At 51.4% G+C, this 14,317-nt stretch overlaps 1 protein-coding gene across 2 annotated transcripts in view; it reads right to left on the bottom strand.

The window, feature by feature from the left end:
• Positions 1 to 8,594: 8,594 nt before the first annotated feature.
• MAT1A (methionine adenosyltransferase 1A) overlaps positions 8,595 to 14,317 on the bottom strand; it is a 28,816-nt gene continuing 23,093 nt past the window's right edge. For both annotated transcript variants that reach the window (XM_068981897.1, XM_068981896.1), the window contains exons 6-9: positions 11,602 to 11,820; positions 10,359 to 10,541; positions 9,895 to 10,028; positions 8,595 to 9,251 (exon numbers count right to left, since the gene is read on the bottom strand). In XM_068981897.1, the coding sequence (XP_068837998.1) occupies positions 9,149 to 9,251; positions 9,895 to 10,028; positions 10,359 to 10,541; positions 11,602 to 11,820 (639 nt within the window). In that variant the 3' untranslated portion in view covers positions 8,595 to 9,148. The remainder of the gene's footprint in view (positions 9,252 to 9,894; positions 10,029 to 10,358; positions 10,542 to 11,601; positions 11,821 to 14,317) is intronic.

Below are 14,317 nucleotides of genomic sequence, written 5' to 3'. Positions count from 1 at the left end.
GTGGATGTGAAGCAGTGTCCACTCCTGAGCACCTGTTAGGTTTCTCTACATCCACCATATCCTTTGCAGGGCCCATCTTTACTCCCTTAAATAATAGAGGAACCGAGGCTCAGTGAGGCTCCATAACTTACCAGAAGTAGCACGGTCTGCAGGGTCTAGAGTCAGGTTTGACCTTCTTCCCAACTGAGCTCACAGAATCCTGGGCAAAATTTCCCTGAAGATCCAGTGCATCCTTTGCCCACAGGCTTAGGCTCTGGATGGACTCCTCTTGGACAGTCACTCTGCAAGGTAGACCTTATCCAAGCCTCAGGTCCCAGGACTGCTTACTGTATCAGCCAGAAGCTCCAGCCTTGCTCTTTGCCTAGAATCCACATCCACCCCTGAGCATGTTTGATGCTGGATCAGCTAGATTACTGGGCTCAGCGACTCATGCCCCAGCCTCCAGCCCCAAGGCTGCTGCTCCAGATCTTGGCTCAGGCTGCTCCTAGGCCTTCAGCGGGTGCACAGCCAGCGGTGCCATCAGGGAAGGCTCTTCACTCTTCGATGAAAAAGCCGAAGGCCTCCCTGGCCCAGAAGCCCTGGAGAGGTGGGAATCCCAACCTGCGTGTACCTTGTGCAGCCCTAAGTAACTGAACTCAGTCCAGCCCTAGTGACAACCAGAGGGCGGTAGCCCTGCCAGACCCGGACAGACCACCAGGAGCCCCTGATGCCATGATACAACCTCCGCTGTTCTCTTACTGCCCAGCCACACAGAAGCTTCAACAGAGAAACAGTGTTCCGATATGTCTAACGTCTTTGGTGGTTGAACTTCTCCCAGATAATAGTTAAGAAATAGTGAATTACATCAAATTTACCTTATTACATTTTCTAGAGATTAAAATATAATGGGAATCATTTTAAAAGCCACTACCTGCTAAATACTATCCATAACTTTGTTTATAATACTACGGAGATGCAATATGAGAAGGAAAAAAGACTTATGTAAAAACAGTTCTTTAAACTAAAAACAAATATACCTAATTCAAAAATACATTTGGACAAGGTGAGTTTTTACATTGGGCCTTGGGGTAATTTTGGGATTTGCATTAGCAAAGCCACGCGCAGGGGCAGAAAGCCAAGAGGTAATCCATTTCTACTTTCTGTTTGAGGGAATGCAAGGAAGACCCAGCCCCCAAGGGAGGACCCGGAGAACAATGACCCCTTGGTGAGAAGCTAGCTCAAGGACCCACACTGGCTTCCTGGAGGAAAAGAAGAGAACACCCTGCTGCCAGGAACTCCACAGGTGCATTCACGGGATGGTGTGGAGGAGGAGCAGAGAATGCCTGGCAGGCAAGGAAGCGAGAAGAAATGTCTCCAGGGCTCAGAGAACACGTCCTCCCTGACAAACACTCCATCTGGATCATTAGATGCGTGATCCAAATCTAGACTCTCTGTGGTTTTGTAATTAAACTAGAGTTGATTTATAATATTAGCTCAGGTATATAACAGGGATTCAGTGTTTTATAGATTATACCCCATTTAAAATTAAAATAAATATTGGCTATACCCCCTTGTCACCTGCTGAAACATAGTTTTTACGTCTTAATCTCTTGCCCCTCCCCCTTCTCTACCATGATAACCACTAGTTTGTCCTCTATGAGTCTGTTTCCTTGTTATACCACATTTTATCAGATTTTAAATCTGAGTGATGACATACAGTCTTTGTCTTTGTTTCATTAAGCTTAATACTCTTCAGGTCCATCCATGTTGTTGTAAATGGCAGAATTCCATTCTTTTTATGATTGAATAACCTTAGTCCGTAAAGAATCTGCCTGCAGTGTAGGAGACCCAGGTTCGATCCTTAGGTTGGGAAGATCCCCTGGAGAAGGAAATGGCCGCCCACTCCAGTATTCTTACCTGGAAAATCCCATGGACAGAGGAGTCTGGTAGGCTGCAGTTCATGGCGTCACAAAGAGGCGGGCACAACTGACTAACACTTCACTTCACATTTCGTGAAATATATACATCTTTGTCCGTTCGTCTGCTGATGGACACTTAGTTTGCCCCATATCTTCGCTACTGTAAATAATGCAGCTGTGAACGTGCATGCTAGCATGCTAAGTTGCTTCAGTCGTGTTTGACACTTCGCGACCCTATGGACTGTAGCCCACCAGGCTCCTCTGTCCATGGGATTTTCCAGGCAGGAATACTGGAGTGGGTTGCCATTTCCTCCTCCAAGGGATCTTCCAGACCCAGGGCAGGTGGGTTCTTTACCACTAGCACCACCTGGGAAGCCCCAGCTCTGAACATTAAGGTGCATATATCTTTTTGAATTAGTGTTTTTATTTTCTTCAGGTAAATACCCATGAGTGGAATTGCTGGATCATATGGTAGTTCTTTGGCACTGCCTTGCTTTGGGATTGGAATGAAAACTGACCTTTTCCGGTTGTGTGGCCACTGCTGAGTTTTCTAATTTGCTGACGTATTGAGTGCTGCACTTTAGGATTTGAAATGGCTCAGCTGGAATTCTGTCACCTCCATTAGCTTTTTTCATAGTAATGCTTCCTAAGGCCCACTTGCCTTCACATTCAAGGATGTCTGGCTCTAAGTGAGTGACTACACCATCATGGTTATCTGGGTCATTAAGACCTTTTTTGTATAGTCAGGTTTCATTCCGATGTCAAAGAATGTTAAAACTACCATGCAGTTGTGCTCATTTCACATGTTAGCAAGGTCATGCTCAAATCCTTCAAGCTAGGCTTCAGCAGCATGAACTGAGAACTTCTAGATGTACGAGCTGGTTTCCAAGAGGTAGAAGAGCCAGAGATCAAACTGCCAACACGGATCACGGAGAAATCAAGGGTGTTCCAGAAAAACGTCTACTTCTGCTTCACTGTCTACACGAAAGACTTAGACTATGTGGATCCCAACAAACTGTAGAAATTCTTGAGAGATGGGAATCACAGTCCTAACCACTAGACCACCAGGTACCCCCCTATTTATTCTCTTTTTGATTACAGCCATTATGACGGGTTTGAGGTGATATCTCATTGTAGTTATGATTTGCCTCTCCTAATGTTTAGTGATGTTGAGCATCTTTTCATGTGACTGTTGGCCATCTGAATGTCTTCTTTAGAAAAAAATATCTATTCAGGCCTTCTGCCCATTTCTTAATTATTTGTTTGTTTTTATATTAAGTTACAAGAGCTCCTGTCCGGCCTGCAAACTTTCTGCAGAAAAATCGGCTGACCGTCTTACAAGGGTTTCCTTAGATGTGAACTGGTTTTTCTCTCGCTGCCTTGAAAATTCTCTTTAACTTTTTAAATTTAAATATCTTGGTGTAAGTCTGTTTGGGTTCATCTTGTTGGAGACCCTCTGTGGATAGGAGGGAGGGAAGGTAAAAAAGATAGGAAAAAGGAGGGATGGTTAGGAGGTGGAGAGAGGGAGTGACGCAGGAGGGAAGGAAGAGAAGGGGAGGGAGGAAACCACCATTGGCCATGCCTGAGCATTCACACGTTACTGTTCTCCTTCGTCTATAGCTTTCCCTAAGGAAAGCTTAAAATTACTGTCCGTTGGAGTATCTGATTTACATAATTCAAAACATTCAAACAACAAAGTGAAATGGATGCAAGTCTACATGCTAATGACATCAGGTCATCACGTAAGATTAAAATTCACCATTTTGGACTGCAACAAAAAACTCAAAATTTTTTGAAAAATACAAGTAACAGAGATTATTTTCTGTAATTGCCTGTCAGAGAAACTAGAAACAAGTGAACAAGTTGAAGCGGAAAATGATGTGGAAACTGTAGAACTGCCTCTGGGGTAAATTTTGGATCTAGAAGCCACTGGAATCTATCTGGAGCTCAGAAAGTGAGAAATGGAAAATGAAACGTAAGAAAAGCAGAGAAACAGAAGTAAGACAGAAACAAGTGAGACACCGTGGAGCTCATGGCCTCGGGATATTTGGTGCCAAAACCAGAGCTAATTAAAGGTGATCTTCCTTCTTCCCTTCTCACTCCACCACATTTTTTTTTTTTTTAGGGAGAAAGTTCCTAGGTAGGACCCTCAATCTTGGCCACAGGAGGGGGGCACTGCTCTTCAGAGGTGCGTGGAGGGAGGTGGAGGGGCCTGCCTCTTGGGAGGGGGCGCAGCCCTGGGGGAGGCGATGGGGAGGCAGCACTGTCAGCCTGGCCAGGGCTGCCCCCTGGAGCTGTCTAGGAGACCCTCAGCCCAACAGAACAAGCCAACCAGCTTTACATCACCCACGAATATCAAGAGACCCCTACCCCACTGCACCCAACCCAAACTTCAGTCAGGAGGAGGGAGGTGTGCGCCAGTGGTTGAGGTCAGGGACCCTGGAGGTGGGGGCGGGGGGGGGGGGCCCCGCAGGGTCCAGGGGTAAGTGAAAGGGAGTTCCCTACTCCTCCCCAGGGGCCCATGGCTGTCCCTCTTACCGGAGAGTACACACAGCTTGGAGGGTCCTCATACCCTACAGAGCAGCATGGTGAGGCCCAGTGCTGGGTGGGACATGATCCAGCCACTTCTTCAATGAAGTGAAGGGGACTCAGCCACCACACCCGTGGTTCCTATCCTGCCTGGGGACAGGGTCAGCCCTTTATGGAGTGAGGATCCTCAGAGGTGGCCCCACACTCCTGAGCCTCAGTTTTCTCCTCTGTAACTTGGGGATCTGAATAGTCCTCTTAGGCTACACAAATGCCTCAGCAGTTTCAGCCTTGGCTTGTAGAGGACAGGGGCTCCTTCTAGCCCCCAGTGTCCCAGGGCCACCCTGTTGGGACTCCACAAAACACCCTAGAGGGAGCCCCTTCAACCTTGGCAACAAGAGAGGACCCTGCTCTTAGGTAGCCAAGAATAGACATGGGTTTCCCAAGAAGAGTCACATGCCCACCCTACCACCACCACCATGATCCATTCAGCACACACCAATCTTGCCTTCCTGGTCGTCCTCAGGATGGGGCATGGCCACCTGACCCACAGTTCAGGGAGCAAAGCACTCCCTCCCTGTCTTGATGGCACCTCTGACCCAGAGGTCAAACCAGACAAATATGGCATTTAAATGTTAAGAACAAAAGAAGCGAGTACCCTCTTGGAAGTCTGTGAACAAGTCACAGGGACTGTATTTGGAAATGCGTACTTCCTTATGCCTTTGATAGCTCTGAATTTTAAGAATATTTCCCCACCCCACCCCCCAGCCATTTCTTGGCCAAGATCCAATACTGCATTTTTTTAAAGTCATATCTTGAAATGTGTACAGTTGAGCAACACTCATTTCTGGTGGTTTGTTCCATTACTTTAATGACATCTGTCTATTCCTGTTCTTGTATTTTGTTCATTTACCTCTGGGGTTTTGGCTGCTTTCTTATTGATCTCTGGTTCATTAAATTTGACATTGCAAATATTTTCCATTTGTTACTTATGTTTTATCTTTGTGTTTTTCCAATGCACAGAAATTTTTTATGAAACAAGATATAGTGAATTATTTCCCTTATGACTTTTGAGGCTCACATTGTCTTGAGACAGTCACAGCAAATGGGTCTGTTGGACTCCCATATTGTAAAGGGAGGTCTAATGGCACCTTTGATGCAGACTTCTGGGGTTGTAAACTCTCCTGGTTCCCTCTGGCTAGTTTCTGCTTACATGGAGTTATTTCCCTACCCACATTTTTCTGCATTGATGGCTGGATGGCATCACTGACTCAATGGATGTGAGTCTGAGTGAACTCCGGGAGTTGGTGAGGGACAGGGAGGCCTGGCGTGCTATGATTCATGGGGTCGCAAAGAGTCAGACACGACTGAGTGACTGAACTGAACTGAAGGCTGATATGAGCCGAACTCAGAGCACAGCCTCTCTTATTTCCCCAAAACCTCTTTCATGAAGATGCCACAGTAAGAAGGCAGTAGATCTGAGAGTCCAGGAACCAGGCGTCTGTCCCTCTGCTTTCTCCCCACAGACTTACTGAGATATAATTGACCTATAACGTAGATACGCTTAAGGTGCACAAAGAGCTGATTTAATACACTTAATATACTGCAAAATGATTACCGCCAGAGCATTAGCTAACACTTCCATCATGTCATGCAATTATCATTTCTTTTTTTGTGGTGGGAATATTTAAGATCCACACGCTTAGCAATTTTAAGTATATACAGTGCTATTAGCTATAATCACTGTTATATATCAGCTCCCCAGAACTTTTAACTGGAAGTGTGTACCCTTTGGCTAACATCTCCCCATTCCCCCATCTACCCACCATCTCACCCACTCACAGCCACCATTCCACTCTCGGTCGGCTTTTGTAGATTCCACAGGTAAGTGACATCATACCGTTTGTCTTTCTTCGACTTATCTCATGTAGCCTAATGCCCTAAAGTTTCACCCATGTTGCTGCAAATGGCAGGATCTCCTTCTTGTTCATGAATGACACTCCACTGCACACGTAAAGCGCATCCTCTTTCTCCATCCGTTGGCAGGCTCAGGCTGTTTCCGTATCTTGGCTATTGTGTCAGTGTTCCTGATGCTGTGCCCCAGTCATATCAGCTCTGGGGAATTTGTTGAAAATTTGGCGAAAATTTCTCTTAAAGCCCCCCATTCCAAGTCTTTCACCCCAGCCATCCACTGCTGGGTTGCTATTTCTTCCAGTCCCCTCTCACTCCCCAAATCCTCCATCCACCACCACCTCCCAGACCAAACTCCCAACTCTGCTGACCAACCCCCTTGGCTCACTCACCTGACTTCAGTCACTGAACCGATCGACAAATACTGCCTGAACACTTGCTTCGTGCCAAGCACACTGTAGACAACACGCAAGAAGGGGAAGCAGAAGAAACCAGGCGAGGACGAGGGGCACACTCCAAAGGCTGGGGAAGCCACCTGTCAGCCACTCTGGGTCCTAACCCATTTCGGTTTGCCTCAAGGTCTCCACGAGTAACGGGGGTTTCCTGGGTCCGCCCACCTCCATGCAGTGTGGTGTGGAATGAATAGGTGAGGCAGCGATAATACACAAGCTGGCGTGAGGCCCCGGAGCCCATGTGGACAGGATGGCAGAGACTTCAGCCGGGCCACCTGAGGCCAGGACAGCCGCTTGGCTGCAGGATGAATGAGGTGATGCTACTCGGAGGTGAGGTGTCTAGGGCAGCTGCAGACAGAAACTGAGCATAGAGTAGTTGCTTCTTGAGGTTTTATTCACTGGCTTAGCAGGCACTATTAACAAATAGACTCCAGTTTCATACAACAGTGTTGACCCAAGAAAACCTTGTTTCTCCCAGGGGGTGCAGAAAGTATAAAAATTTGAATTTTCACTTCAAATATTTAGAGGAACTCAGCCACCTGCAAACCTAAGCCTCCCTCTCCGAAAAGGAACTTGAGACTTCCCAGGTGACCAGAGCCCTGTGAGACTCCTGAGCTTCCATATCACACATCAGCTCTAGGTTTTTATGGTCATTTGGGCTTCTTTTTCTGCCCTGAACAGCTGCCTTGCCCCTGATGGAAAGAGAAAGCCAAAGGTTTTTGTGCTTCAGGCCTACAGTTCAGTGCAGGCTGTCTGCTGCCTAGGTGAGGCTTCCTGAGCTGTGCATCTCGGCCGGAGCTGGCACCGAGTGCCACAGGAAGAAGCCAGCCCCCAGTATTCTCCGGGGACCTGTGGAAACTCCTGCCTGACCCTGTGGCCTAAGGAGTGGGGGATAAGGTAGCGGTGTAGCAGTCAGAGGCCCAGGTTGGGGAAGGAGTACAGGGAGGTGCTGGCCATGGAAAGGAAAGCAAGAGAATGCATAGCTTCTAAGATCTTAATGTGCCGAGAATCACCCAAGGCCTCGGGGGTAGCCCTGGCCCCAGAGGCCACCTGGCAAAGGTAGAAATCTCCTCATGACATCTCAGCCAACTTAGCTCCCTCTAGGAGTCGAGACTTGCCACTTCAGTCACCATTTATCATTTGAATTCAGGCCTTTGGGCTGTCCTCTCTGGAAGGGGGATCTGAGAGGCTCACCCACTTATTCCAACAGCACTCAGATTGCAGGGGTTACAAGAGAGAGAGAGACAAGAGACAGAAAAGGGTCAGAGAGAGAGAAGCATGCAGAGGACACAGGGTTCCATCCCTTGTTTAAGGGACAAGCTGCTGCTTCTGCTCTAGGAAGCCTTATATGGGACAGGACTGGCCTTGGACCCTCATCGGAGGAGTCCATGGGCCCAACCCTGCATGTCCCTGAGTAGTCAGGGGCTGGGATAACATAGGTGCCTCTTAATTTCAAACTCCAGCCCAGCCCCATGGGCCAGGATATCCAGCATCGCCTGATCTATCTTCTGAAATTACAGAGGCAAAGGAAACATCCCTTTGGTTCTGTCTTGGCTCTGTAGATCACTGCTCAGGGGTCACCAAGGGGGTCGATCCCCTAACTCCCAGCAAACTCAGGTCTTCAGGACAGAGGTCACAGCCTCATGTCTTCACTCAGACCTGTTTTTAGCATGAGATCAGGGTGGGGGGTGGTGCTGAGGGTGAGGGGTCAAAGTGTATGGGCTCACAATTCAAAGATCAGAGACGCATGTCCAGGCCCCGACCGGTGCAGCTGTGGGCCCTGTGAAAGTTACCTCGGCCTCCTCACCTTAAATGCAGGTAACACAAGGGGTCACCTCATCATATTGCAGTGAAGAAGAAATGCGATCAGTGATGAGCGTGGTCTCTTGCACGCTAGCTGCTGTCACCCCTGCCCCAGGCATGGCCTGGGAGGGCCTGTGGGAAGGCCCAGGATCAGGACGTTGACCACAGGGCTGCAGACCTGAAGGGTGGCCCGGCACGCCCAGACCTTCGCGGAGCCCTGAGATCTTCCTAGCACACGCCAGGGAGGGAGGGGCCCGCTCAGGGTCCAGGCTGCGGGGGCGGGTGAGTGAGCAGGTTTCCTCCGACAGGGGTGCTATTTCCATTAAATTCACATCACGTTGGTCTGGGGGAGAGGCAGGGAAACATAGTGACTGGCGTCATGAGAAGACCTGAGCCCCAGCACCAGAAGGCCCCCTTCCTCCTGCTCAGTCAGAGGGGCCTGGCTCTGCCCAGGAAGGGGGCAGTGGGTGATCTGAGAGCTGGGGTCCTGGAGGAGAGGAGCATGGCTCTGTCCCACCTGAAGGCTGCAGGGCTCACCAGGCCTGGCCCCCAGCAGAACTAAAATACAAGCTCCTTGGGAACTTCCCAAGGGAACTCGCTTCTCCCAAAGTGGCCGTAGCACGCCGTCTTCTGGTAGATGGGTTTCTTCAAGTCCAAGTCCCTGCGCGTTCAGTAGAGCAAAGGGTCAGTTTTAATGGAAAAGGAGGGGAGTGTCTTTCCCTGAATTGGGGGCACAGGAGTAATTAACAGACTATGAGTGTGTGGGGTGTTAACCACTCAAGAGCAATTCTCGCTAAATTTACTATCTCTGCCATGCCACACCTTACAAGGTCACTGCCACTGGTGCTTAAGAAACAGTCTCAGGGTTCCGGGACAGCCTGATCAATCACACAGACAGACACACCAGGAATCAGGATTTGAACTCTGGCCTACACTCTGCTCCACTGACCTGGCACAAACCAACATCGACACCACAAGCTCCAGAAAACAGGGGTGGCATTAGCAGCGAGATTAGTTGGGGCCAGACTTGCTGCCTCAGTTCCCAGCCATCTGGTCTTGCGGTTATTTTCCTAAGATCCCCAACCTGCTCAAAGATGGGCCCCCTGAAGCCAGTGTCTGTTGGGCTCTTTCAACCTGAAAACTAGACATTCTGCATTTGGGGTGTGCACTGTACTGGGCCGAGAGCTTGAAGCCCCTCCTGCTTCTAGGGGGCTGAACATCCTTCCTTCTGATTCTCTTTCTGATAAGCAAGCACCAGGTGGGGGAAAGAGGGCTTTGTCCAACCGCAGGGGCGGCCATTTTACCTGACGATGACACCAGGCCGAAGGTCGAAGTTCTTACTGACCACATCCAGCAGCTCTCTCTCTGTCTTCTGGGAGGTTCCATAGGTGAAGATGGAAATAGACAGTGGCTCAGCCACACCAATGGCATAGGACACCTGTCAGAAGACCCCAGGGTCAGGGATAGGCCCCTCACGGAGACCTTGATGTCCTCAGGGGGAGGCCGTTGAAACCACACACGCCCTGCCCAATACACTCTCCCTACCCCCAGCCATCATCTGCCTAGATACACCTGCCACGTCACAGCTGCAGTTTCCACGCATGCCCTGCTGCCTGAAGGCTTCTGCTATCCCACTCCCAGGTTTGCAGGACAGTGGCCACAAAACCCAACATGGCACAGAGTCACGTCCTCTGGCAGTGCGGGCCAGGCCAGTGCGCCCCTCCTGAGCGCAGGTGTGGTGGTCCAAGCAGGGCGGGGTTCCACCCACCTGCACCAGCACCCTCCGGCAGAGCCCTGCCTTCACCAGGGACTTGGCCACCCAGCGGGCAGCGTACGCCGCTGAGCGGTCCACCTTGGTGTAGTCCTTCCCAGAGAAGGCACCTCCGCCGTGTGCCCCCCAGCCGCCATAGGTGTCCACGATGATCTTTCGGCCAGTGACACCGGCATCCCCCTGCGGAGGAAGAGGAAGACGCAGAAGATGTGGGGGGAGGGGTGGCGAAACACTGGGACGGCCACTAGACCACGACTTGGAGACAGTCTCTGAAGCTTCTAGGAGTGCGTCTTCCAAAGACCCCCTTGGCCGAGAGTCAGCCAGATACCCTGGGCTCTAATCCCAATTCAGTCACTGAGTAGTCACTGAAGTCAGGTCACCAGCTGGAACCTCGTCAGAAAAAGGCCCCTCGTCAGATGGGCCACTGGGGTCACAGCCCGCTCCCCAAGCCTTTGTTGTAGGAGTCGATCATAATGGAGAAACCCGAGTTCAGATGGGAACTGCGCTGGGACCAATATACCCTGGGCGGAGCCCCAGCTGGTACCACCTGGCAAACATCATTCCCCGTTTGCTCAGGTGTCTATTCCATGCAATGCCAGTCCACAGAAGATGTTTGAGGGGGCTCTATATTAAATGACATGGGGAAAGTCTGCATATTATACCACCGCAACACCCGCCCCACTTGGAAATCCACAGTTCTAAGCAGCATGCCAAGGCCCTGAGCATGCCAAGGCCCTGAGAAGTTCTGCAGGAAAATATAGGACTTCCATTCACCCTGGGTTTCTGTGCCACTCTGGCCTAGGATCCCGCCTGAGAGCTCTGTTACATGGCAACACGTCCACAGCAGAGATGCCTGGCAGTGGTCAGTGGCCTCTCCAAGGGGCTAGGCCACTCTCTGCTTGCTCATGCCTGTGGCACAGGAGAAAGGGGCCACTCTGTGTCCCCACCTTGGTGCCCACAAGAGCTGCAGGTCACACGTGGCCAAGACCCAGGAAACGCCACCAGGGCAAGCCCACCAGGGCAAGCTCGGCATCTGTGATGGAAAGTTAGCTAGCCCCTTGGCCAGGAACCTCCTGGGACATGTCCCCCACCCTCCTGTACTGAGGGTACATAGCAGGCTGCACAAAGTGAGCTGACTTCACATCTCACTCAGGGCCAAGTCACACAAAGCCACCACCTCCTGCAGGTTTGTGCTGGGGACGTAAGCAAAATCAGGGCTCATCTGGAGACAGGGATGCACCTGGGGGCCTCCGATGACAAACCGCCCACTGGGCTGCAGGTGGTAGATGGTGTCCTCGTCCAGGTACTGTGCTGGCACGACTGCCCTGATCACCTGCTCCTTCAGGGCTCTGCGCATGTCCTCCAGCGTGATGTCTTCATTGTGCTGCACGGAGATGACGATGGTATGGACACGCATAGGGATGACTGCGCCGTTGTCCTGCCGGTACTGCACTGTCACCTGGGGGTGGCAGGGTGGGAGGAAATGTGAAGTCCTGCCCAGACCTGAGGACACTCCGTTGCTGGGCAGAGGTGCCGAGGAGGTGGACAGGGCTCCCAAAAGCCGGAGGGGGCGCCGGCCTCCTGTCCTCAAAGGGCCTTCAGGGAAGTTCATCACATTCTTATAGCAAATGACTGCCTGGCGCCATGAGCTGATCAGGCAGGAGGCACGAGCTAGTCCCACGCAACCACAATCAGTGCCATTTTGGAGACCCAGGTGTTGCAGAGTTTCCTCTGTCTGTGACTCAGCAGACGACTCCCTCTGTCTCAGAGGGTCCTGTGTGCCAGCAAATGTCCCTCCACTAAAGCCCTGTCTTGACCCTCCATGGCTCTAGGTAAGACACCCAGGCTTCTGCTAAGAACACAGGAGTCCACAGGCCACATGCCCGCTGCCTCAGCTCCTCAACGGAGGGCCTCTGGAAACATATGTGCCCAGGGACCTTGTCTGGTGGAGGGACCTGAGCCAGGGTGATTGAGCTAAGAGGCAGCAGCAAGGCCTGGGTTGCCAGCCTCCAGGTATTTGGGCAAAAGCAAGGAAGAGCCGCAGGCACAAGGAAAGCAGGATCATGTCTGCAGCTCCCCTGCAGGGCTGGCCACAGGACAGAGCTGGGACTCTCTCCCCGCAGCGTAGTCAGTTCTGTGCCTGTTTCATGCGTTATCAATGAATACTGCAGCCATCCCAGCAAGCTGGGCACAACTGTCACCACTTTACAAACGAGAAAAGTCAGGCTCTGCGAAGAATAACAACTTCCTTGAAGTCACAGGCCAGTCAGTGAAAAGCCCACGAGCCAGCCGCTGTTCCGCCTGCTCCCTCAGCCTGTGTCACGGCCACAGCAGTGCAGACAGAATGCTTCTGCACCCTGTCCTCTCCCACCTCGCCAGAGAGGGCGAGAGCCCATGTCCCAGCCTGCGCACCTTGGGCTGCACACAGAGCGAGAGGGAAGGAGGTGGTGCGGAAGGCAGATGAGGCTGGAAAAATAAAAAAAAGAAGCTGGCATTGACTGGGTGTGTACTCTATGCTACAAAGAATGCCAAATGCTGTGAGAAGTTGCTACCAGCTCCATTTCAAAGACGAGAGAAAATGGGCTTCCAGAATGTAAATACTTCAGTCAAGATCGCACAGCCAGCAAAGTGGGGCTGTGACCTGGAACAGTGCAGCCTGGTAACTGGGCTCTGCCCAGCAGAAGGCTGTCACCCAAGACCCTCAGTACTGGAGCCCCAGGCCCCACTGCTACCCAAGGCAGTGTGGACCCACAGGAACAGTGCCCAGAGGGGCTATGGGGCCTGCAGAAGTGCAACTACGCCAGATGGCCCTGGCAGGGACGTTGACCAGCAGGCACAGGCTGCTCCCACCCCAAGGGCCTTGATAGGACTGCAGGCAGCAAACGGTGTCTCCCTGGGGCTCTGCCTAAGGCAAAGACCTCTTCGATATCCATCAAACTTTATGTCCTGCCTGGTCCAAAGAACAACGGGGTGGGGTCCAGAAAAAGGAAGAGACAGAGCCCGGCTGCACAATGCTTGATCCTAGGGTGATGGGCATATGCACACCAGCTGTGAACCGAGCATAGCACCTTTCATGCTGGGCTGCGTGCACTCCCGGACCTGGGAGAGGAAGCTGGAGTTGGGGGCTTGGGAGCTCCAGAGGGGAGGCTCCACAGCGGCTCTGGACTCAGACCTGCTGTACCTGGCCTTCAGAGAAGGCTCGCTTCCTGAGTGGCTGCTGAGGTCCATCTCCAATGCTCCTGGGCTCCCCCACTCTGCCGCAATCCCTAAGCAGAGCTGCGGCTGAGTGAAGGGCCCTAAGCATTGCGCTTATCTTGTGTCAGCAAGATGTGGAGAAAAGTACACCATGGAAAACACAACTCTGGCCAGGTACAAAAATAGCCATTTGTACTGCCACCCCGCTCTTAGTTATCAGCAGCAAAAATTTGTTCAGGTGGAAAGGCTCACTCTGTTCACAGCCAACACTATGGGCAGGTGATAAAAATCCTTTACCAGTAGACGAGAAGGCCCAGACATTGTTCCCGGCAAGACACCTCTCCCACGGTAGCAGCCTTGTGGAGGCTGGCAGAGGACATTTATATGAGAATTCAGTGTCTCCTTGCAAGAAGGGAAAGCCTGGAAGGGCCCGTCTTCCCCTCCCTCCCTCATTGCCCTCTGGACTCGGAAACCTACTATTACTAAGCAAACATAGGAGGCCTTTGCTATTTCAGGGAATCTGATAGGTGAGCCCTCCAATGCTCACCCTCAAGGAGGGAGAAGGAAACCTGAGCCACTCCACTCACTTCTTCTCACCTGTGTTCTGGGATTTCTCCGCCCTTCCTCCCCATCCCCACATAGCTCTGGCACAGAACGAGGCAGGCAGGGCAGGCTCCTTTCTTTTGGTACCATCACAACCTACATATTTCAGCTCTTCGGCCCACTACCTCGAAGATCACCTGAGTGATGCTCATGAACCC

Source organism: Capricornis sumatraensis, chromosome 10 (assembly GCF_032405125.1).
Source record: "Capricornis sumatraensis isolate serow.1 chromosome 10, serow.2, whole genome shotgun sequence".
Taxonomy (NCBI): Eukaryota; Metazoa; Chordata; class Mammalia; order Artiodactyla; family Bovidae; genus Capricornis; species Capricornis sumatraensis.
The sequence above is the reverse complement of the archived record's forward strand: the minus strand, read 5'-3'. Positions and strand labels throughout refer to the sequence as shown.